At 48.6% G+C, this 21152-nt stretch overlaps 8 protein-coding genes across 8 annotated transcripts; 4 read left to right on the plus strand and 4 right to left on the minus strand.

Annotated features, from left to right (window-relative positions):
• Window positions 1-320: 320 nt before the first annotated feature.
• Window positions 321-779, minus strand: BP5553_02852 (uncharacterized protein; the record flags this gene model as incomplete). Its single annotated transcript, XM_032011475.1, has 1 exon — window positions 321-779. One exon carries the CDS (start codon window positions 777-779, stop codon window positions 321-323), a length of 459 nt encoding a protein of 152 aa, XP_031871168.1.
• Window positions 780-3252: 2473 nt separating this feature from the next.
• BP5553_02853 (uncharacterized protein) lies at window positions 3253-4849 on the plus strand (the record flags this gene model as incomplete). Its single annotated transcript, XM_032011476.1, has 8 exons — window positions 3253-3505; window positions 3559-3634; window positions 3688-3827; window positions 3877-4091; window positions 4180-4202; window positions 4329-4367; window positions 4426-4527; window positions 4576-4849. 8 exons carry the CDS (start codon window positions 3253-3255, stop codon window positions 4847-4849), a joined length of 1122 nt encoding a protein of 373 aa, XP_031871169.1.
• Window positions 4850-5849: 1000 nt separating this feature from the next.
• Window positions 5850-6493, plus strand: BP5553_02854 (60S ribosome subunit biogenesis protein NIP7; the record flags this gene model as incomplete). The annotated part of the gene is made up of 2 exons (XM_032011477.1): window positions 5850-6075; window positions 6159-6493. 2 exons carry the CDS (start codon window positions 5850-5852, stop codon window positions 6491-6493), a joined length of 561 nt encoding a protein of 186 aa, XP_031871170.1.
• A 1274-nt stretch (window positions 6494-7767) lies between these two features.
• On the minus strand, window positions 7768-9805 carry BP5553_02855 (Uncharacterized protein; the record flags this gene model as incomplete). The annotated part of the gene is made up of 2 exons (XM_032011478.1): window positions 7768-9699; window positions 9755-9805. 2 exons carry the CDS (start codon window positions 9803-9805, stop codon window positions 7768-7770), a joined length of 1983 nt encoding a protein of 660 aa, XP_031871171.1.
• Window positions 9806-11808: 2003 nt separating this feature from the next.
• BP5553_02856 (Uncharacterized protein) lies at window positions 11809-12612 on the minus strand (the record flags this gene model as incomplete). Its single annotated transcript, XM_032011479.1, has 1 exon — window positions 11809-12612. The coding sequence occupies one exon, from the start codon at window positions 12610-12612 to the stop codon at window positions 11809-11811; it is 804 nt and encodes a 267-aa protein (XP_031871172.1).
• A 601-nt stretch (window positions 12613-13213) lies between these two features.
• BP5553_02857 (Zn2 DNA-binding protein) lies at window positions 13214-15662 on the plus strand (the record flags this gene model as incomplete). The annotated part of the gene is made up of 3 exons (XM_032011480.1): window positions 13214-13595; window positions 13750-15354; window positions 15427-15662. The coding sequence occupies 3 exons, from the start codon at window positions 13214-13216 to the stop codon at window positions 15660-15662; spliced, it is 2223 nt and encodes a 740-aa protein (XP_031871173.1).
• Window positions 15663-16200: 538 nt separating this feature from the next.
• Window positions 16201-16650, plus strand: BP5553_02858 (uncharacterized protein; the record flags this gene model as incomplete). Its single annotated transcript, XM_032011481.1, has 1 exon — window positions 16201-16650. The coding sequence occupies one exon, from the start codon at window positions 16201-16203 to the stop codon at window positions 16648-16650; it is 450 nt and encodes a 149-aa protein (XP_031871174.1).
• A 565-nt stretch (window positions 16651-17215) lies between these two features.
• Window positions 17216-19199, minus strand: BP5553_02859 (Flavin-binding monooxygenase; the record flags this gene model as incomplete). Its single annotated transcript, XM_032011482.1, has 6 exons — window positions 17216-18204; window positions 18259-18300; window positions 18350-18495; window positions 18540-18701; window positions 18754-18949; window positions 19001-19199. The coding sequence occupies 6 exons, from the start codon at window positions 19197-19199 to the stop codon at window positions 17216-17218; spliced, it is 1734 nt and encodes a 577-aa protein (XP_031871175.1).
• Between the last annotated feature and the right edge of the window lie 1953 nt (window positions 19200-21152).

The raw sequence follows: 21152 nt of genomic DNA on the forward strand, positions 1-21152 counted from the left end.
GGCGCTTTCAGTGCCACTTGCCACTGTTATCAGCACAATCTCACACTATTAATATGAAGTTTAGGGGCATCGTATTTATGATCAACATACTGTTCAGACTGCCCTCTCGCGACGGAGAAGCTTCGATGTGCTCTGCAATTCCACCTTAAACTCGGGTCGATTAATGCTACCTCGAATAACAAATCCGTTCCCTCCCTAATGTGCGTACTCTAAAACACCAAACTCCGCATCCTTATCATTAGTCAACCCCAAACTACCTGGATATGAACTGTACCCATCCTTCATCCCATATTCTCCCACGACAATGATGGCCCCACCGCCTACAACATAAACATGGCAGCAGCCAAAACAAGCACATGCACTACAGCGCCAACAGCTCCCAAGTTGAGCACTGCAGCGCCAGTATATTGGATACCAGGGGAGCTAGTGGTGTAATTTGCTGCGCTGCCGTTGCCGACAGATGGATACGGCGCTGTCGGTGTCGCGGGTTTATAATCGCTCGCTGTGTAATTTGGCCTGCTGTCGTTGCCAACAAACGGGTAAGGGGGTGTTGGAGCCGTTGGCTTGTAGTCGGGCATTGTATAAGTGTCCGACTCAGTTTCATTTGCAGGCATAGTATCAAGCGCTTGTGGTGCGGTGTAGGAGGGCGTCCAAGTAACACTATAATCCCCAACTGGCGTAGTAGACGCTGAACAGTCCGTTGTGGTGGCGTACGTATCCGTTGCTGCGGCGGTTGTCGCCTCCTCGTACAGATTTGGGGGTAGCGCTGCGATTGCCATGGCAGAGGCAATGAAGAGGGAGGACCGGATCAATGTATTATAGATCATTTTCTCTATTATTTGGCATATGGCGTAGAATCAAGCGAATGCAACGTGGAATCGAACAGCAAAAAGATGCCTTGCGAGAGTTGGGTGGACAGAGAGTTAATACGGAAAAGAGAAAGAGAAAGAAATAGAATTAGAGCTCCCTGCACACTTATACTGGCTCGCCTTTTGGCTCTTGGGATACTGGCTTGGGCGTCGCCAGCGGTCCGTTGATAAGGCTTGCATGCCAGCACCACCAACTATCAACAGTTTCATGCAGCATATCCCAGAGCCAACGAGTGAGGGGATGTAAACCATCTGTTCGCTTTTGACAGTACACCACATCAGATGCCAAAGCACTTCCCATGGGCCTGAGAGCGGCATTGATCCATATGCCGTAAGCTTAACCTTGTAAGCCAGCCTAATACATTACAATGCAACAAACATCTCTACCGTTCGAGTTCATGATCGCATTACTATTGATGGCAGAAAGAGCGGGAAGCACCAGAGGGGGAGGGCTTGATAGATACTTAAAGGAAGCCACAAAATGATGAATGAGTATTTCCCAATCCTACAGAAACCCCACATAAGCTATTGTAGAACAAACAAGCTAATAGCGAACGACTCCACTGGTGGGGGCCTTTATTGATGTTGCAAAATGCGCATTAATTTTGGTTCAGCCCCACGCCGGTCATTGGCGAAGGAAAGATGCGAGGCGATTATATTAATACACCTGAAAACGTAAAAATAGCACGGGAAGCCATTGCGGGGAATGGAATCCTTGACAAAGGCATGAGCATCACCAGGAAGTCAAACCCAGCCAGGTTCTTGCGATGCGCATGGCTTGTTCCAATAAACCAGATTATTGCCAGCCTTGCTGCACGTATGAGGCATCCCAGAAGCCGCCCTTCGTGGCCTTGGTTCTTAAGCTAAAATAACTTTTGCGTTTGACTGCCTATTAACTAAGTTCACTTGACACTTTGTGTTCATCAAGTCTGCTTAACTTCAGATCTGAAGATTTCGATGTTTATTATAGTTCCAGGGCAGTAGTTAAAGATGTGGCCACTTTTATCCCTTCTCAGTTGTCGCCTGATTGCATTCCATCTGCTGCGGCATTTCAAGCAACGAATACTACTCGGGGCTTGATGCTCCATATCTCTTGGAAAACATAAATATGCAAACCATTTCCTTAGAAATAAGAGGGCAGGAAACGCAGCAATGCTAGCCCGCGCTAAAAGAACTCTCGACTATCATAATGCCTCAGCCGCCATCACTATTCGGGGACTGTAAAAAACCATTATATTGCCCGGTAATGGCGAAGCAACTCGAGCCAGATCCAGGCGACAGGACTTCCCATGACATATGTCAATCTTGGGATTCGAGATCAACGCCTATCAATTGGTCTTACCTGTTGGGGCTCCATCGTTCGGCACGCAATTGACGCCTTTACCAAGAGCGGACCACTTGACTTTGTACAATGCAGTGCCTGCAGCTTCATGATCCTATGAGCTAGTTCGGCCCAAATCGCTGCATTCGCGTTGCTATATCCAGATCTTAGCAGACCCATCCGGAATGTCGACTTCGACTAATAGTATCAAGAATAACCTCGAAAAAACGAGTGGGGCATTGATATTCGTAGGAGCATCGTAAAGAATATATCGTATCATATTATTCCACTTGGCATCACCACCAAATTTTCTGTTTGCTGACAAGACGCTTGTAATACCCCACGTCGCGGCCTCCGTAATCGCGAGGTGTTCAACAAATTGCGCATCCCGTTGCTTGTCATCTAACTGCGGCCAAAATGGTTGTTCGTGCGGAATTTAGAGTCAATATCCCAAAAATAAAGGGTTGAGGACGCCAAATTTGACTAAATTCAGTCCATGAGGGTGGAGCATCCGCTGGTGCTGGTGCTGGAAGAATTGCCCAAATGGCGACCCTACTGAGCTAACTCGATAGCGATACGTGGCCATCCCTTTTGGCGACGAAATAACCATCCAGCTCGTTAGCCATCTGGCTCAATGAAGGGATGACAAGAAATGGGCACTTTTCGTCGTGTTTGTTCCCGTCTGTCGCGTTCTTTCGCAGCATCATCAAGAGCGCTGGAGTCGCGAGGCCAAGGTCCAGTTGCAGCGCGCATGAGATCCGGATCCAGGACACAGCAGACACAGCAGACACAGCCTATGGTCCAACAGTAAAACTCGCCTTGCGGATCAGGCCGCAAGGCAAACGTGATAACCTCACCCTCACCGCCCTTATCGCCCGGTTACACCCCGCCATTTTCAACTCCGATAGGAGTCCGCGTTCGCGTCCGTCGAGTCATCGTCGCTACAAAAAAGTGAATTGGCTTTCTGCCGTAACTGCTTGTGCAAGAGCCACAAACACAACTTGCCTCCCACGTCAACAACAATCACGCTGCTACCATACTACAAGAATTGCCAAGCTCCAGATGGCGTCAATCAACCTTCATCTTCGGTCCGAATTGGGCAAGGCATTGGAACATAGAAGTGCCCTCACCCCAACTACAACTAAGAAGCTCATTGAGGCTGATTATCGGGTCAATGTCGAGCGCAGCCCACAGAGAATCTTCGACGATGAGGAGTTTGAGAAGGCGGGTGCGACTCTCGTTGAGGAGAATACCTGGCGCAATGCTCCCAAGGATACCATTATCATCGGCCTCAAGGAGCTGCCGGTCGAGGAATGTGAGTAAATAACTGCTGAAAATATCCAGTTGAGTCTAGCTGACATATCCAAGTCCCTCTAGAGCACGTCCATGTCCAATTCGCCCACTGTTACAAGGAACAAGGAGGATGGGAGACGGTCCTGGCTCGGTGAGCACCTTTGCGCGAATAGCTCCTCGAGAAATAGTACTGATGCTAGGTAGCTTCCCACGAGGTGGTGGAACTCTACTAGATCTCGAATTCCTACAGCACGAGGATGGACGTAGAGTGGCCGCTTTTGGATACCACGCTGGATTCGCAGGAGCTGCGTTGGCACTTGAAAACTGGGCATGGCAACTCACCCGTTTGTGCCTCCTCCAGCCTCGCACGATCATCACTAATTAGTATCACAGACCCAAAAAACGAGCCCTTCCCATCGGTATCGAGTTATCCTAACGAGAACGACTTGATCGCAGATGTCAAGAAGGCGATTGCACAAGGATCAGAGAAGACCGGCAAGGCACCAAGAGTCCTTGTCATTGGAGCCTTGGGTAGATGTGGTAGTGGTGCAGTCGATTTATGCTTGCGTGCTGGTGTTCCGACTGAGAATGTGATCAAGTGGGATATGGTTCGTACAACCTCCTGCCTTTCAATCTGGCCCTCTGCCATGTGCCGCGCCCAAGTTGAACAAATGCTAACACCGTTGCGCCTTCTAGGCGGAGACAGCTAAGGGTGGCCCGTAAGCTCTTCCATATCCAGCATGCATCCGAGGGTCTCCTCGTCACTAAGCAGATTGCGCTCGAAATACTCTGCCGGCGGTCAATTTTTATTGGGAAGAGTACCAGCTAACATCTACACTTGATAGATTCCCAGAAATTATCGAGAGTGACATCTTCGTCAACTGGTAAGTTATCATCTGAGCAGTCTTGCGCAAGGTACACGCTAACAATGGTAATTTCCAGCATTTACCTCACCTCTAAGATCCCCAATTTCGTCGACATGAAGTCGCTAGATACCCCAGGCCGCAAGCTGTCCGTCGTTTGCGATGTGTCAGCAGATACGACGTCTGTATTCTAGTTCCCCCGATCGAAAATGGCCGCTGACGTTAATAGTAACCCAAACAACCCGATCCCTATTTACACGATTGCCACTACATTTGACAAGCCGACGGCCCCTGTAGAGGTCAAGAATGATCCCCCTGTCACGGTTATTTCCATCGACCATTTGCCATCACTTCTACCACGTGAGGCATCCGAGAGCTTTAGTGAGGCACTTCTGCCGTATCTCCTCGAGCTCAAGGACTGGAAGCACAATCCAGTTTGGAGCCGTGCGGATAAGTTGTTCAGAGAGAAGGTGGCAACACTACCAAAGAGTGCTTTAGAGTAGACAGCTGTTTTTTAGAACGGAATTGGTTTAGATTAGGCCATTGATAATGAACCCTTAGAGCTTTTTTCTCGGTTCCAGGTCCGAGTCGCTTCTACCATATCATAGCACAAGTTTGGTGACTTCATCGCGGTTTTACGTTCCTCGGCACCTCCCCGTCACCATACTGGCCGAGAGAGTCGACCTCCAACGCAAGTTCCTAGCTACGTCGCGTAAGGTAGTCACTCTATTACGGGCAAACGAAAGCGGCCTCAATAAAACATATTATCAGATGTTGATAAGCCAAGTGCAACGACCAATCCCCATACCAACAACATCTTCACTTGTACGCTTCCTATCGAAGAAAAGTCGCACTACTTAACTGCAACCGTGACTGATGTGGGAATGCTCTTTTCCTCACTACAAGAAGCCTATTACCATACAGACCTATCTTTTCGAGGGGCCAAATGCCTTGATTCTCATGAGTGTTAAGCTAATGTTGCGGTGGGTTATATAGGGGTACACCATACCACACGACGGGAGTCTGCATACGACCTTCATAGCGAACGTCTTCCGGTTGTGCGCTCCTGGGAAGGGCGAGATTCGGCAGGTCGTAAGAGGTGCTTCTCATATGTGAATTTCATCCAAAACTCCGTTGTTTATTAGTATTAGCAGAGATCAACATCTCATAGCTGATCCCTTGATCTCTTTCCTCCAAACGGAGAGAAGACAACTGAAATGTTGAATTTAGGTTTCCGAGGGGCTCGACACAAGACGTCTGTACTGCCCCGCTGTTAGCGTGCTCCACATTTAGTCGAAATAATTGAGTTGGCCTAAGGCTACAGAACTAGCAGTAGGAGACAGGGATTAAATTCCGCATCGAAAAAAGTTCACGAGATTCAACCTCGAGCGCAACTTCCACCACAAGAGCAAATTCAACGTCAAAAGTAACTCAGCCTCAAGAGCTGCTTCAATCTCGAAAGCAAATTTGACCTCAAGAGCAACTTTAACCCCCACCCTCAAAATGCGCCCACTTACCGAAGAAGAAACGCGGATTCTGTTCGCAAAGCTTGCAAACTACACAGGAAACTCTTTGAAGAATTTGATTGCGCCTCTCGACAATACCCCCGACTCCGACAGATTTGTATTCCGGTTACACCAGAGCCGGTGTTATTATGTCCGCCTTTCCCTCGCAAATCTTGCAACTTCGATATCAAGAGATAAGCTGCTCTCTCTGGGTACTTGCTTAGGTACGTCCTGAATTATATATCTTCTTTTCAGCGTCTCCTCCCGCTCTCCATAGCTATCTGTAACCCGATCTAACATGTTACAGGAAAATTTACGAAAACCCTCAAATTCCGTTTACACATTACTGCCCTTCCGATCCTTGCGCAGCACGCTCGCTACAAGGTATGGGTAAAGAGCAACGGAGAGATGCCCTTCCTCTATGGAGGCCATGTCCTAAAGGCACACGTCGGCAGATGGTCTGATGACTGCCCAGAGCACCAAGGAGTGGTGGTGTACAATCTTCACGATACGCCGTTAGGTTTCGGTGTCACAGCGAGGAGCACGGCAGAGGCAAGACGTTTGGATCCCACAAGTATTGCGGTTTTCAGACAGGCGGACTGCGGAGAGTTCTTGCGTGATGAAGATACATTGTTCTCATAAATGCATCAGAGATTGAGGGTCATATACGTTCCCATAGGGTACTCACCTCCTTGGAGCCAGTTGCTCAGCCTGGCTCGGGTTTGCTCACCCACAGCTCAGGCTAAAGAAGCAACAGCTAGCGTTCAAAGACGGAAACGGAATATGCTCATGTCGAGATTCCGGCGTCGAATATGCTGTTATATTAGGGAGTTCCGGAAACTGGGTATAGCCTCATTAACTGGCTATTCAACAATGTTTTCTTGATAAATAAACAGTACGAAGTAATTCCCGAGTGAGTGATCATAATCTTTAGTCGTGTATCCCATGTATCCCGCCCAGTTTATATCTTGTGAAACATATCTTCTCCTCCATGTACGGTAAATTCTCCAACGCCTTCATTTTTGTTTGCTCCTCTGTTACATGCGCCATGGTACGTGGAGGAAGAGTTCGACAGCGAATATGGACAGACAGGGAAACCCCCAATGCCCCTTCTTTCTTAGTTATCCTCCGTTCTCCCGATACTCCTATGCCAAGTGGCGCTTCCCTAGAGTCACTGATATATAACTGCATGATCCCGTCAACGCCAGCTTTCTAATATGCCATGGTTTTCTATCCACGCGATGCTGTCTAACAGACGGAGTACTCTTGGACTCTGGCTATTGCCTGAAGTTTTCACAGGAGAGTGCGGGCACTAATTGTACCTACCTTGTTAGATAGAACAAAAGCAACGAATTATTGATAGAAGGGTAAGAACAAGTATGGGCAAGATACGGAATCTTTGCACAAATCGATGTCCTTGGGACGCCGGTTCTGCCTCCTGCATGACTGTGTTGGTGACGACCTCAGGCTCTACGTTATCCACCGCCTCTAGGATTATTCACCGTCAAGAATGGCTCCGTTTAAATAGAAATAATAATAGCTCTGGTCCGGCTGTACTGTTTAATAGCAAACAAAAGCAAGCGAACATAAAGGTGAGCAACTCCTCTTCCCGTGTAGGAAGAATTAGATTTTAATTGCAAGACAGAATACAACAACTCGATACGATGAGTACCAGGTCTGGAAAGCCTGGTTGGTGTAACGTGCCCGAATGCTCCCACCTGAATAACGAGCACCAACACGCGACTTGCAGGGCTCCGCGCTGTCGAAAGAAGTGGAAACGTTGCCAGGCACGACCTGATTACAATGATGTACACTACAGGATTTGCAAGAGATGTGATGAGCACCCAGGTGGCAAGCCTAATCATTGGTAGACCTACTGCCAACAATCTATAAAACAAAACGGTAGCTAGCGCCTATCATACAAATTCATCTGGGATGGCCTCAATAGTCCCGCCGAGCCACTCTTCCAACCCATTCTGCTGTTTATCTGCAACTACACTGTTGTCGTCGATTACGGAATCTAGCTCCTCGTCACTATCGTCGTCGAATTGTACCCACTTGTCCTTATATACTTCCTCAGGAGGAACTCCTTCGCCGTTGACCATAACCCATCGAAATACGTCAAGCGATGCCTCTTCGGACGCTTCCTGATTAAGCTGGATTTTAGGAAACTCCGTAGTTGTTATCAATTCGATTTTTGAACTGCCTGCTTCTAGAAAGTATTGGACAGCGCCTTTGTCGAATCCTTGATCTTCAGCGATTGAACCGTCCACTAGCTCCCAATTCCAGTGCTGATATTCTAAGTAGTGTCTGGTACAATGTAAATGAGAGGCAACCCGAAACACACAATTCTGCACACTGCTGTTCCCAAACGGCGCCCAAGGCGTGAATGGAGGGTTATTATAATAGAGGTCATCTTCGACAACTGGAGGGAGGTATAGAAGGCGCCAGACATCCGCTCTTCGAACTTTGTTGCCCGTTCCTTCACAAATATACGGACCCGAACCTGGAATATCCATAAACGACTGGGGGCATCCAGTCCATGGAAAAGCATTGACATCGAGTGGCGGTCTGCCTCCTCTGATACTGCGAAGAATTGTTGGCATTAGCCCACTAGCCGCAGCCCCTAGGAAAAGAGCAGAGATTCGTGGCCGACGAAGACCGCATATAATAGCAATTATTTCGTAATAACGGCCTGGAGTCTCGGTAATCCCTTTACCCTCCGGTACTTCATTCAAGATGGGATGTAACCAAGGGCTTACTAGGTTGCATGTAACATCAGCCTCCCAAAACATCCCGCAAAGGCTTGACATAACAACTTCAGGGCTGCAGCTCAAAGACATGTAGAAAGGGAGCTCTTCATTCACCGTAATCCATTCTGGTATAATCGATCTAGGAAAGGCGTTCTCCTCCTCGTCTCTGATACCCGTGGGTAATGGTAGATGGACGGCTGTTGCATGATAATTATGAGTCGGAAATGTTATTGCCATCGCCAGAGCCACAAGAAATTGGCTACCTAAGTTGTGGAGTAAAGAAAATTGCGCAAGGAGCTCGAACGCCTTGCTGGACGACGGGGGAGTAGATCCCGTGAAGTCCTCAGGGACTGACAAGTTTCTCCGCCATTTGATGCCAACGCAGTGCGTGTCTTCACGGGATACTGACCAGGGTGCCAAATACTCACCATCATCTCGCTGAGAGACGATGGCCTTCCAACCTTCACCGGGGGCCAAGATGGCCGCCCACCACCGGGCAACATCCTCACCAACTTCGCCAATATTAACAGTAGTCGTTAGAGCGGGTGCAGGCTCGGATTCTTGGTGGTACCGTGTGGCTGTTGAGCCTGTATATATCATTTTGGCATCTTCTCCCTGTCCCTCAACTAAACGAGCAGAGAGGATATAGCACCAGCCCAGAGCCAGAATTCCAAGATAACTTGGCATGTCTCTCTCTTCACAAGTAGTCCCAACCCATCGACTAAAAGTGTCTCCACCAAATTTACACGGAATTGGTACCCGAGTACCTATCTGAAGTAATCCCGGTATCTTCTTCTCCTCTTTAACAACGACGCAGCTTGTATTGTCGGTGACACGCCAAGTGGAGAATGCTTGAACGCAAAGCGCTTTGCTTGGAGACGAGCCGAAGTGACCTGAATAAGTCCCCCTCAGGCCCTTACAGATCGCAGGGACTCGGCCGAGCATATTTCGAGGGTTCACATACTCAGGTAAGATTCCGTTATGACGTTGCGACATCGCCATCGCTGTGAGGTGGTACCAATACTCGCGACATTTCTCTATGGCAGTTTCTAGCTCCTGGGGATTAGGCTCGAGTTGGTCATCGCCATTAAGGATCTAATACACAACGATGTGTTAACACAAACAATGATGTATAAAGGGGAGAAAATACCTGAGACAGGTCTGGTGGGTCCAAGACAGTGTAAGAATGTTTGTTCGTCATCGAGTACCGAACTTGGAGGTGTCCAGGGAGGTGTTCAGGGAGGTGTCAGGAAGGTGCATGTAATGTGGGCTTAAGTGCTAATTGAATAGGGCTTTCTATGGCGGACTGGTTTTGTGTCAAATAAACAAATCATGAGAAGTGAATGAAAAAAGAGCGGACGACCGAGAAACCTCAAGAGTCAACTGGGCAGAAGCGGCGCTCAGCCGCGTACAGATTTGGCGGGACTGCCCGGAGTGGCTAGAGGAATATAATTTTGCACACGATAAAAAAGTGGTTCAATAGCCCATCCATTCATTGACATTCCGAGACAAATAGTCACTCTTTCGCTCATTGCAATCTGCCTTTAGAATCATTTGTTAATGGCTAGCGGCAGGCGGTGGGGCCGGAGTGATCACGAACTTCTCAACATTGCTGTTGTGCAGGATGGGAGTGATAAATGTATGGATTGAGGCCCTTATAAGGCTCTTATCTCACTAGAACTAAGTACTACTTATATAAAAATCCCTTTTACCCTAAACCTTATATCTACCTATGTAGAGTCTTGGAGTTTCAGAGTCTCGACACTAAGTCAGACTCCTCCTGGACACCTTGGTTCTCAGAGCTACACTAAGGTGCTGCCAGCCTTACGTAGGCCAGGGGGTACCCCTGATGTCCAGTTCATGGCCCGTAGCCGTCGATAATTCTTCTAATCCTAAATTTCCAGGGCTCAACATGTTCAGTGTCTAATCCAACCCGCAAAGTCAAGTATTGATCCGTAAACATATGGCCACGTACGGAGTAGTTCGTAGTCCAGTCCAGACAAGCCACCCCGCAATATCCGCATTTTCAATCCTGGTGAGTTGGTTGGATTATCAATTCGCGTAATATGTTCTCCAGCCTCGACCACTGATGGTAAGCTGAACTTTGACGGGCGCCCCAAGCGAAATTATTAGGCTTGAAGTTGCCCGTCGGCCAAGCAGGGGAAACATCCCTGGCTCCCGAGAGCCGGGGACGTGCTAATTATAGGGCTAAGCTGTTCCACCGTAGCCGGATATCGGCATAGCTTGCATACCTACTACAGAGTAGAGCCCAGGTCAAGGTGGAAATGAAGACAGGCGTGAGTTGAACTTGCGGTATTGTTTTAAGGCTAATATATTTCGAGAATTAAATTTACTGGTTGAGATAGGAGGGTGTAAGCTATCTATTGAATATATTTTAAAACTCATGCGCCATGATTTAATCTATAAGAGCCCATATGTTACAACATCTATTCTATTTCAATTGAGCCCGAGTAATCAAAGCCAACTACCAAGCGTAGCAAGCACATCGCCCAGGTATGCCTCAACCCCAAGTGGTAGTACATGAACATTGCAATAATCCCCTCCTGTTCTCCCACAATGCAAGCCACCGAGGATCAGAACCCCCCACGAACACGGGTGAGAACTTAGAAGGCTTACCTACGTACATTTTTACGCCACAGAGTATCTGCTCTCGATCTGTGTACTCGTAGCGAAGGCTGACATCCAGTGTGGACAAGATGTGCTTATTTCATGGCGCTGCATACCGCTGCATTTGTTGGTGGAGGGGAGCAAATGATAAGGCTGGGTTTGCCGAGATCCATCTCACAAGATTTGACGCCGAGACCCTTCAATTACACGGATATCGGAGAATAGAGCAGCATGGGTCTATGATGCAGCAGGTAGCTATTGCGAAGTCTTGCTCTTCGTATAAGCGCTTCAATGGCTTAAGACCGATTACCTGCAGTATAGAAGACTGCAATCACACATTTCGGGTCCTCGGTGTTGGGACTTGAGATCAAAAGACAGGCTATGACCTGTCGGTTTCCTTTTCATCAAGGATATTCTCGTTTTGCACGAACGCCTCTCGGCATGTCCCGCCGTTTGGCAACGATAAAGGAAAGAACATTGCGCCACTAGACAGCAAAACAAGTAGAGCAACAATTTCAAAATGGAAAGCTCAGTGAACAATAGATACTCATAGGTGGAAGAACATTTTGAGTCACGTCACAACCAATCTTGACCTCGTGCTTTTCGTCCGTCTGGAGCACTTCTGAAGATCCCGCCCTTAGCAGTTACATGACCTTCTCTCACAAGTCCAATTAAGATCTGAACTCCAACTCCAACGCCATCAATCACTTGTGCGACAGCGTTTTTGGCACCAACTGCCTCCTCACATCTAATCTTCATCTCTGTCATGCCAGCACACCCCAACGCGAGGCAATCGGCGCCCTTCTCTTGGACCAATCTTCTTGCGGCTTCGCTGACCAGGTCGAGAACTTTGTCCCTAGGCAGCCTCTCCAACTCGAGAACGCCTAGGTTCGACGTCTCGCAGCCCACGGAAAAAGCATCCAGACCGTAGTATCTGATAGCATCTTCGTGCATGATCTTGCTCCTCCCGCCAGTTGCAACAACACCGAGACGGCCGCCGAGAATTCGAGCCGAATACAGCGCAGCTTCCATGATGCCGATTACAGGACCAGTAACCTCCTCCCGGAGAGCGTTGATGAGCGGGTGAGCGCTGAAACACGCAACCAGGAACGCATCGTAGTTGGCGGCAATGGGAGCTACCGCGCGGATTGCGGCAGCGGCAGATAACACTCCATCAAGATGGCCCTCGATAGCTGACGGTGCCGGATGGGAACAGGTAAAGCCGCTCACCGTGCAGTGAGGCGGCAGCGTAGATTCCAGTGATCGGAGGCAGGCATCTGTCATAGACGAGGTTCCATTGGGGTTGATGAGAAGGACATTGATGACCCGTTGGGAAAATCCCGTCACCGAGGGGAGCAACACTGGCGGTGGCATTGACATTTCGAGGGAGTGAAGAGGAGGAGCGATAACAAGGGGTCAAGAGTGGACGTTTGGGACCCGGTGAGCTGGGAATTGGAGGTTGATATGAAGCCAATTGAAGGCGTTGGCCCTAGTTTCGATGGCTGTCTCGTGGCAACGAGATCAACTCCATATGTGCCATATACAAACGCCATATGTTGGGGGGAGGTGTTGGGGGAGTCTATCAAGGCCTATCAGCCACGTTCGTGGAGAAGAGGAAACCGCAGGCTCGCAGGACGCTCATCAGATGCCTCATCACTGCATCAAGATCAGGATCAGAAGGCGTGTTGTAACTTTGCGCCAGAGCAGATAACACGGGCAAGCCAGCTTGGCCGTCAGCATCCCCAAAACCCGCTGCCAGCGCCATGAGCGAGCGTTGTTTCACTGGGGGGACGCCCTCCTGTGCTCTCTTGTCCTGTCGCAATCAAATAATGACGGCTCCCACGCCTGCAAGTGAGCGCGGGAAAAGACAGCAACTAGAAGACCGATGTTGAGCGATGTTGCGCGAACTCTGTCGGACTATCTCCATTCATTGCCCTTCCCCCGCGATAGCGATATGTGACCGACCCTGAGCTCAGATGCCATGGATTCACATCCGCACGCTCATCCCATTCCCCATCCTCATCAGCACCCCCCGCCGCCGCCGCCGCCGCAGCAGCAGCATCCTCACTCCCATAATTTTGCGCTGCCCTCCGTGTCTCCCACCGATTACTTCCACAGCCTCGAGTTGACGCCGGCTATACAGCATGGCCCTCGATCGTACAAGTCGCGGAAGTATCGCCCGTGCGACTTCTGCCGCGCGAGACAAGTCGCATGCAAGATCGATCTCACCCCGCCGTGCCAGCTGTGCTCGTCTCACGGCCGACAGTGTACCTTCGTGGAGCGGCCAAAGAAGAAAAGGAGGCCAAATGCCTCCAACAGTGGCTCGACTAGTAGTGCGTCAGGCCTAACTCTCGCAGCGTCAGGTATGTGCAGCGTCCAGACTCCAGGCCCCCCGAGTAGTAGCATGATACCATAATAAATCACTTCGCAATGCTATGTCATGCTGCCTATGCTATGCTGCCCATATTATTCATCCTGACTCGTACCGTTCTGTACTGACTCGCATTGCCTGTCCAGCAGCCCAGGGACAGCACTTCGACGTCGGCGTCAGCCAATTGAGCCCAGCCTTCATCGCACAGTATAGCCAGCAAGATGGCTCCTTCAATGCCTTTAATAATGGCGCCCTGCCGCTCGATTCGCAGTCCTCGCCGACCCAGCTGCAGGCGACTCAAGATGGCTCTCCTATATATACCATGGACCCATACCTGCAGATGATTCCTGGTGGAGTGCGCACACGACCACTGGACTCACAATCGACGAGATCCGCGCGACTGATCGGCGAGACTGGAGAGTCAAACCCGTACCTCTTGCGCCATTACACATACGATGAAAATGATGAATGCACGACATCAAAGTTGACCTACCGGCGCATCACGAGTGCCGCAAGCCAAGACTCACAATCGGGGGAGAAGGGACAACCCCCGGTGGTGTTCATGCTGGCGGATGACAGTCTGGCTCAAAAAGGTGAGCCTCGAGTCGAAGATGAGGTGCTTGCACAGGCCCGTTCCGAAGTTGCGAGCATGATTTCGGAGCAGGAAGCGTTGCGATTACTCAACCTCTTTTTCCGATTTGTATACCCCTATTTCCCTATTCTTTGTAAAAGCGAGATATACCCAAACGGAACCTTGTCCCCAGTGGCACTCAATATTCTACCTCTATCCTTATTATGCGCCATATATGCCACGGCATTGCATATGCCTTTTGTGCTACATGATGATGTTCTTGCCACCACTATGGTTCACGATCAACCTCCTGCTCAGAAATTATATCGCATATCATGGCTTGCTGTTACACAAGAACTTCATACACCTAGACTCGCCACGCTACAAGCATGTCTGCTATTGCTCCAACGAGCCCCCACAAATAGGTACACCACGGATACACCCTGGAAGACGAGTCTGGTAGGATGGACTGTCAGTCTTGCTCAGAGCCTCGGGCTCACAAGAGAGTGTAGCGATTGGACGAGCATACCTCCCTGGGAAACAGCCCTTCGCAAACGTCTGTGGTACGGGGTTTTGGTTATGGACAAGTGGGCATCCCTCGGAGCGGGAATGCCCAGCCATATACGAACCGATGACTTTGACGTTCTCCCCCTTTCCGATTCCGATCTCGAACCCCCTTCACTTGACCCTAACTCAAATTCGATCCCTAGTTACTTGGAGCCAGAAGCTGATGCCATCCACTTCCGCTTGCTGTCGGAGCTAACTATGATCTTGAGCGATATCATGGATTCATATTACTCCCTTCGTGCTACTCAGCGAACATCTCGAGACTTCCATCGCTCGCTCGAGCTGGCAACCCCTCTACGTTCGCGGTTAAGAGCCTGGAATGAATCCTTACCCCCAGCATTATCTCCTCGATCATCAGTGCCCGTTGATCCTCGGGGAATGGTCCATCTCAGTGCGAACCCTTCTCTCACGTTAGCCTACATTGTAGCGACGATGACCCTCTTCCGCGCTCTACTTCGACCGCTGGACAACTTGACGGATGCCGAGGAGGCGGATCAAGCCATCGTAGCAAGCCGCCAGGCAGTACGATCATGGGCCAGAGAGTGCGCCAATGAGGTCGTAGAATTCGTAGAGAATCTAGGACGAGGGGCCTTGGATTCATTTTGGCATTCATGTATTTTCTCCTCATTATCCACTTCCTATTTCCTCCCCTCTAGATCACGCAAACATACTAAATTCCATCCAGGGTCACGTGCCAATTTTGCCATTGCCTCCTCTTTCCTAATGCAACTCCTCTTGACGGCGGAAAGCGAGGCAGAGTCCAACGACATCCACCATCTCGTTACGCGCTGGAGATGTGCCATGCGGGTTGGCAGCGGCAGTACAGCTAATGGGCTGATGAGCTTGGGGTTATTGAGGTTGGACGGGCTATTAAACGGGACGGTGAAGCAGCAGCATCAACACCCGTCACAGAGTGGTTAAGATCCAATGAGGGAAGCCATGGCCGCTCTTGTATCAGCCGCACATTTAATACGTTGGAATGAATGTTTGTAAGGCGTGTATATATATGGTGGTAATATTCAAATATATTGACCCCTCACATCATTATGCAGGTGGTTAACGGCTGTCTTCAATAGAGTTTCACAGGTTCCTACTTGCTCCGGAATTCACCTGCTGAATGAAACGATGGTTCCAAATAGAAAAGAGATGGATCCATGGTTGTGGACTAGGAAAATGGTGTATATGTCCTTTCCAAAAAAAAATTGTTCTTTGAAATATAGGATGCTGAATACCAACTACAAGGTGGAATTTTCCAGAATAAACGGCGAATATCACGATCTAAGAATTTCTCCGCATTTACTTGCAGGCTTTGATCAGCGATGCGCGAGACTCCCCTGCTTTATCATTCATCTCCTTCTTCCATTTATTGACCTTCTTCTCTTCAATATTTCTCCTAGCGGACATCATCCTCAATATTTTTTCAACTCTGCCATTACGAAACATTTACCAGAGAAAAATCATGTCCTCTTCCAAACTGAACGCCCTAGCGGAAGATATTGCCAAGGACGAAGGCCGCTTTCCAGGCAGCGATGATGAGGATAGCGCTGGTGATATGTTTTGGACCGATACTTTTGGATCCAGATTCGACGAGATCATGAATCCTGAGCGGAGCGGTGATGAGGAGGGCGTTAGGTATGATGAAGATAGCGCTAGTGATGAGTGCGACGGCACGGAGATATCCCTCTCCTGGACCTTGGAAATAACGATCGAGGGGATCAAACGGATCACTATCAGCCAGAATATCCCTACGTTCAGCATGGGTGGGGAGGAGGAGAGCAGTGGTGAGGATAGCAGTGACGAGGACAGTGGTGATGAGGAGGATAGTAGTGATGAGGAGGATAGTGGTGATGAGGAGGACAGCGGTGATGAGGAGAACAACAATTATGTGGTCTACTTCACATCGTGGTAGCCAAGGGCAAGATTAAAACGCCTGGTGGTGGATGGAACCGCGGAATCATCCCATCTGCCAGAAAACTAGACCGAGCTCCTAGTGTTATGTATTGGAATTAGCCAGTAGTCATGGCGAATAGCAGCAAGACTCCATGGCAACATAGATACAATTTCCACGACGCTATTTGTGAAGCTCCATGCTACCAGCCCTTCCATTTGAATAACTTCTCAGCTAAACTTGTAGTTAGAATTATCCTAGTCGATATGTTCGCAGAAACTGTAGGCCCGGCCTTGGGATATATGTATAATTTCCATCAGAAATTGTCACCTATATGAAGGTAAAATTAGGGATCATTACTACAATTATAGGATTAATGTCCTTTTTAGCTATCATAAAGCACTATTAATTGTCTTGCTAAGAATATATAGTAAGTATATAAATCGATGTAACATCGCGTTAGCGGCTAATCAGATATACCATCTAACAGGAATCTTAAACACCACAATTGGTGTAGTAAATACCACAAACCAGTCTGTCCAAATTAATGATAAATAAATAGGTATAAACATATATCTCGCTAAGATCAGTGCGAAAATGGGCGTTTCTTATATTCCTCATCCTCCTCCGGATGGCCAGGAAGAGGGATGCTCATCATGCTCGGCTCCAAATACCAGGCAGGATCCCCACCATTCTCAATATGGGTCATACTCCAACCATTGCCTATCCACCGCAGTTTATTCTCGTCCTTCGATTCATATTCAAAATCTTCCCATCTTGGTGTTCTCAGTGTCTCGAGACAGTGCAAAGAGCTTCCAGGCCAGAGTCCAGTAATCCGATTGCCTTTGCCGCCTTCACTTCTATACCAGGAATTGCAATTATCCATGTAGACGGTGTTCTTAAAGTATTCGCCGCAGAATTCCGAGAAATCCTTGACCCGCTCGGCCTTCGGCGTCATAGAGACGTAGTCTTCTTTCTGGAGCTTTCTGATGCATTTGACTATGTAATCCCCTTCGTTCTCGATCATCGTCGTCAATGAACCGGCTCCAATGGCGGAATTGGGACCCAACATCATGAAGAAATTGGGGAAGCCATCAACACCCACCGAGAGATATGTTTCTGGGTAAGGCTTAAACTTTTCTTCTAGGGACACGCCGCCCTTGCCGTAGACTTGGAAAGGTGGAGGAGCACCAGTTTTGAATCCAGTTGCGCAGACGAGGACATCGATCTCGACTGTTTCGCCATTAGAGAGAACAATGCCCTTCGGAGTGATCGAGGATATCTCTTCCGTCACGAAATTGACATTATCTTCAACAAGAGCCTCGAGGTATCCTGGTCCGGGGGTTAAGCGTCGACATCCGACGGCAAATGAAGGGATGAGGAATTGGGCAATTTCCGGTTTCTTTACCAGTCGCTCTTTCATCATTGCTTGGAAAGCTTCCACGGCGCCCTTTTGTATCTCCGAATCCCGCAATGTAACCGCGTGGATCGTGTTTCCATCTGCTTCGATCGCCTTTCTGAATTTGAGGAACTTTTCGGGATCGCTAGCAAATTCTTTACGTTGTTCGTCAGAGACTAGTTCGAGTCAGCCAAACTATAGGATATATACGGGGTAAATGGGATCATTACATTCAAACTTCTTAGGATCCAGCCCAAGTTGTACCATGGCATCTATGTAACAATTAGACAACAATCGTAAAATGTGGCACTTCCAACTCACTATCACCGAAAGGATTAGAGATCCACGTCTTGCTTCTTACAAAACAGGTCAATTGTACACCTTCGAGCTTCTGGAGTTTTGGAACAAGCTGGATTGAACTGGATCCGCCTCCTATTACGCCGACTCTCTTGTTGGTAAAATCGACCCTGGGCAAGTCAGAAGAGTCGTAAAATATGGGTTGCGAACCAACTTTTGATTCCAGGCTGCAGAATGTGTGACATCTCCACTGAATGTATCGAATCCTGGTATATCTGGCCATTTAAAATCATTAAGATTCCCGCGGGCGGAAAGCAGAATGTCAGCGTCGTCCTCAATGATCTCCCCGGTCTTAGTGTTCTCCACCGTGATATTCCTGTCCAATGTAAGAATTCGTATCCCCAAACTTTTAATTACTATCGCCTCACCATTTCTTCGTGGCCTCATCCCACTTGCAGTTTGTGATTTTGTGTGATAACTTGACATATCTCATAACCCCGTATTTGTCCGCCATTTTCTGTAAATACGCACATATCTCTGGCGCGGGTGCGTAGAACGATGACCAGTCTGGATTTGGGTCGAAGGTATACTGATAGCTGTGGGATGGAACATCACAAGCGCAGCCTGTATAGCGTTAGTTCTCAATATCGAGAGAGAGGCTGAAAATGGCCGTACCAGGGTATCTATTCTCCCACCAAGTGCCTCCAACGCCGTCATTCTTCTCGTATATCTGAAGATCGATATTTCGTAGGCGTTGAGGAATTCTAATGCCTAGGTAGATTCCCGAGTACCCAGCACCAATGACCCGGACCTTCAGAGGCCGCTGATTCTCGACTGGCTCATCCTTGATCGTAAAGGGCTGATAGGAACCCATTGTGTCTCTTCCCGTCCAGATGGCTTCAAATGTCGAAGGTGGGGTTGCGGTGATACAAGATTAAAATTAAAAGCACAACCTGAAGGACTGCCCCTCTCGTCTAACACAGCACCTTGGTCACAAAGGATAAAGTCGTTCTGGCGAGAGACGGCTTGAAATTCGACTACCGCGTACTTGTGTCTGCCAGAGTGCGGAGTGCTTCTCGAGTACTATATTCGCTCAAACAGTGAGAAGAAACGGAAACAAACCCAACCTACCTAGCAGGCCGCGAGCCTTTTAAAGGTAAAACAACAATCAGGACCAGTCCAGTGGAAACCCAACCCCTTGGTAGTTGCCCCGATCCCACATGGCGCTCCAAGTCAACGAGAACTGAAGCACGAAGTACCGATTGTCTGGTCCGGGAGCAAACTAACGGTGCCGAGGCAAGGCTTTCCGCAACCCCGCCACCCAGGAGATGGAGAATGGGAGGTTCTAACTCAGTCTATTGGAGTGGTAGTGTTTTACTAACCCCTATCTCTCCCTACGTCCCTTAGTTTCGTGGGGCATGCGGGGAAACCTGTCGATATGAGGTCACGTGCTGGCCTTCCCCAAGACCTCTACGGCGAACCCACAATCTTGGCCGGGGGCGCCTCAGAAACCGCGTGTGGGTTCCGTGGAAAGACTAGAAGTGTGGTTAGCGGAGCCGGAAAACCCCCTATTATTTCCCCTTCGAGAGCGGAGGAGACTGGTACTTGTACTTGGATGTATTTGTACTTTCTGGGACCCGAATCTGCAAATAGAACATGCAGGTAGGTAGATCTCTTACTGCCACGTGCACGAGGTCTATTTATATTTGCAGATATCTTACGACTCTTACCCCAGTGCCAATTAAAATTGTCAATCAACGGGAACCCCTTGGCTTATTACTCGATGTGTCTCGGCCTCCTATGTCATAATGACAGACGAAGCACACCGATATTTCAGCTGAAGAACAAACAATTACTACAGGAAATGGAGGCGTTGGTTGTGGAAAAGCTTGCAGGAGCATACTTAGGTACCTTCGTTGAATTCCTCAAACGCCAGTACGGCATATTCGAGTAATTGCTGTATATCACTTACAATACATGCACATATCGAGTAATCGGCGTGTTAAGCCAAGGTATTACTACATATGGCAACTAGTCCACAGAGTTCGGGGTTGGATAAACTTAGATGGACTACATCACTACATCACTACTCCGCAATCCAACTCTTCATCATTCGGTCATATCTCCTCCATAAAAATGTTTCATACTTCCTGATAATCGTAGACTGATGGCACCGGCATAATTACACCGTCTCCGACGATCTGCATCTAACTTCCCCCGACGGGTGAAGTGAAGATCACCACCCGCAACACAACAGCATTTCAAACGGCAGACATGTGTAAAGTTACTAAAAACGGGCGGGCTTGGGCCTTCTAAACCGTGGCAACCTAGAAGTGGCTCTCTTGGCATTGCAAGCGATGCCTGTCAATATGCTAAATTCATTTACACAAGCCAGTGGAATTTATCCGTCTCGTATTCTGCTACGTGATTTTAACTTTTGCCTCTTACATTAAAGAATAATACTGGAGGAATGCATCCCGAGGGGTGAAGCGTTCCCCTCTAATTCCAAAGTTATATAGCTTCTGATCCTTCCTTCATCGACTTGCCTAATATCCAATATATACCAACTCAATATCTCAAAACGTTATCTATATCCAACTCCAATAACTAAACCCAAAATGCAATTCACCTACTTACTTCTCACTGCTCTCTTCGCAGGCTGCAGTATTGCAGTCCCCTCACCATCGGGTATGTGACTGCAAGCCCTAGTTGACATTAAGCGTATACTCTTGAGAACCTATACTAATATCTCATTTCCCCCAGAAATCGAGTCCCGTGGCCTCTGCAAACACCCAAAGTGCACATCCCATTGCCCGGACGGAACGTA

The sequence above is a fragment of the Venustampulla echinocandica genome (genome assembly GCF_003357145.1).
Source record: "Venustampulla echinocandica strain BP 5553 chromosome Unknown scaffold_1, whole genome shotgun sequence".
Taxonomy (NCBI): domain Eukaryota; kingdom Fungi; phylum Ascomycota; class Leotiomycetes; order Helotiales; family Pleuroascaceae; genus Venustampulla; species Venustampulla echinocandica.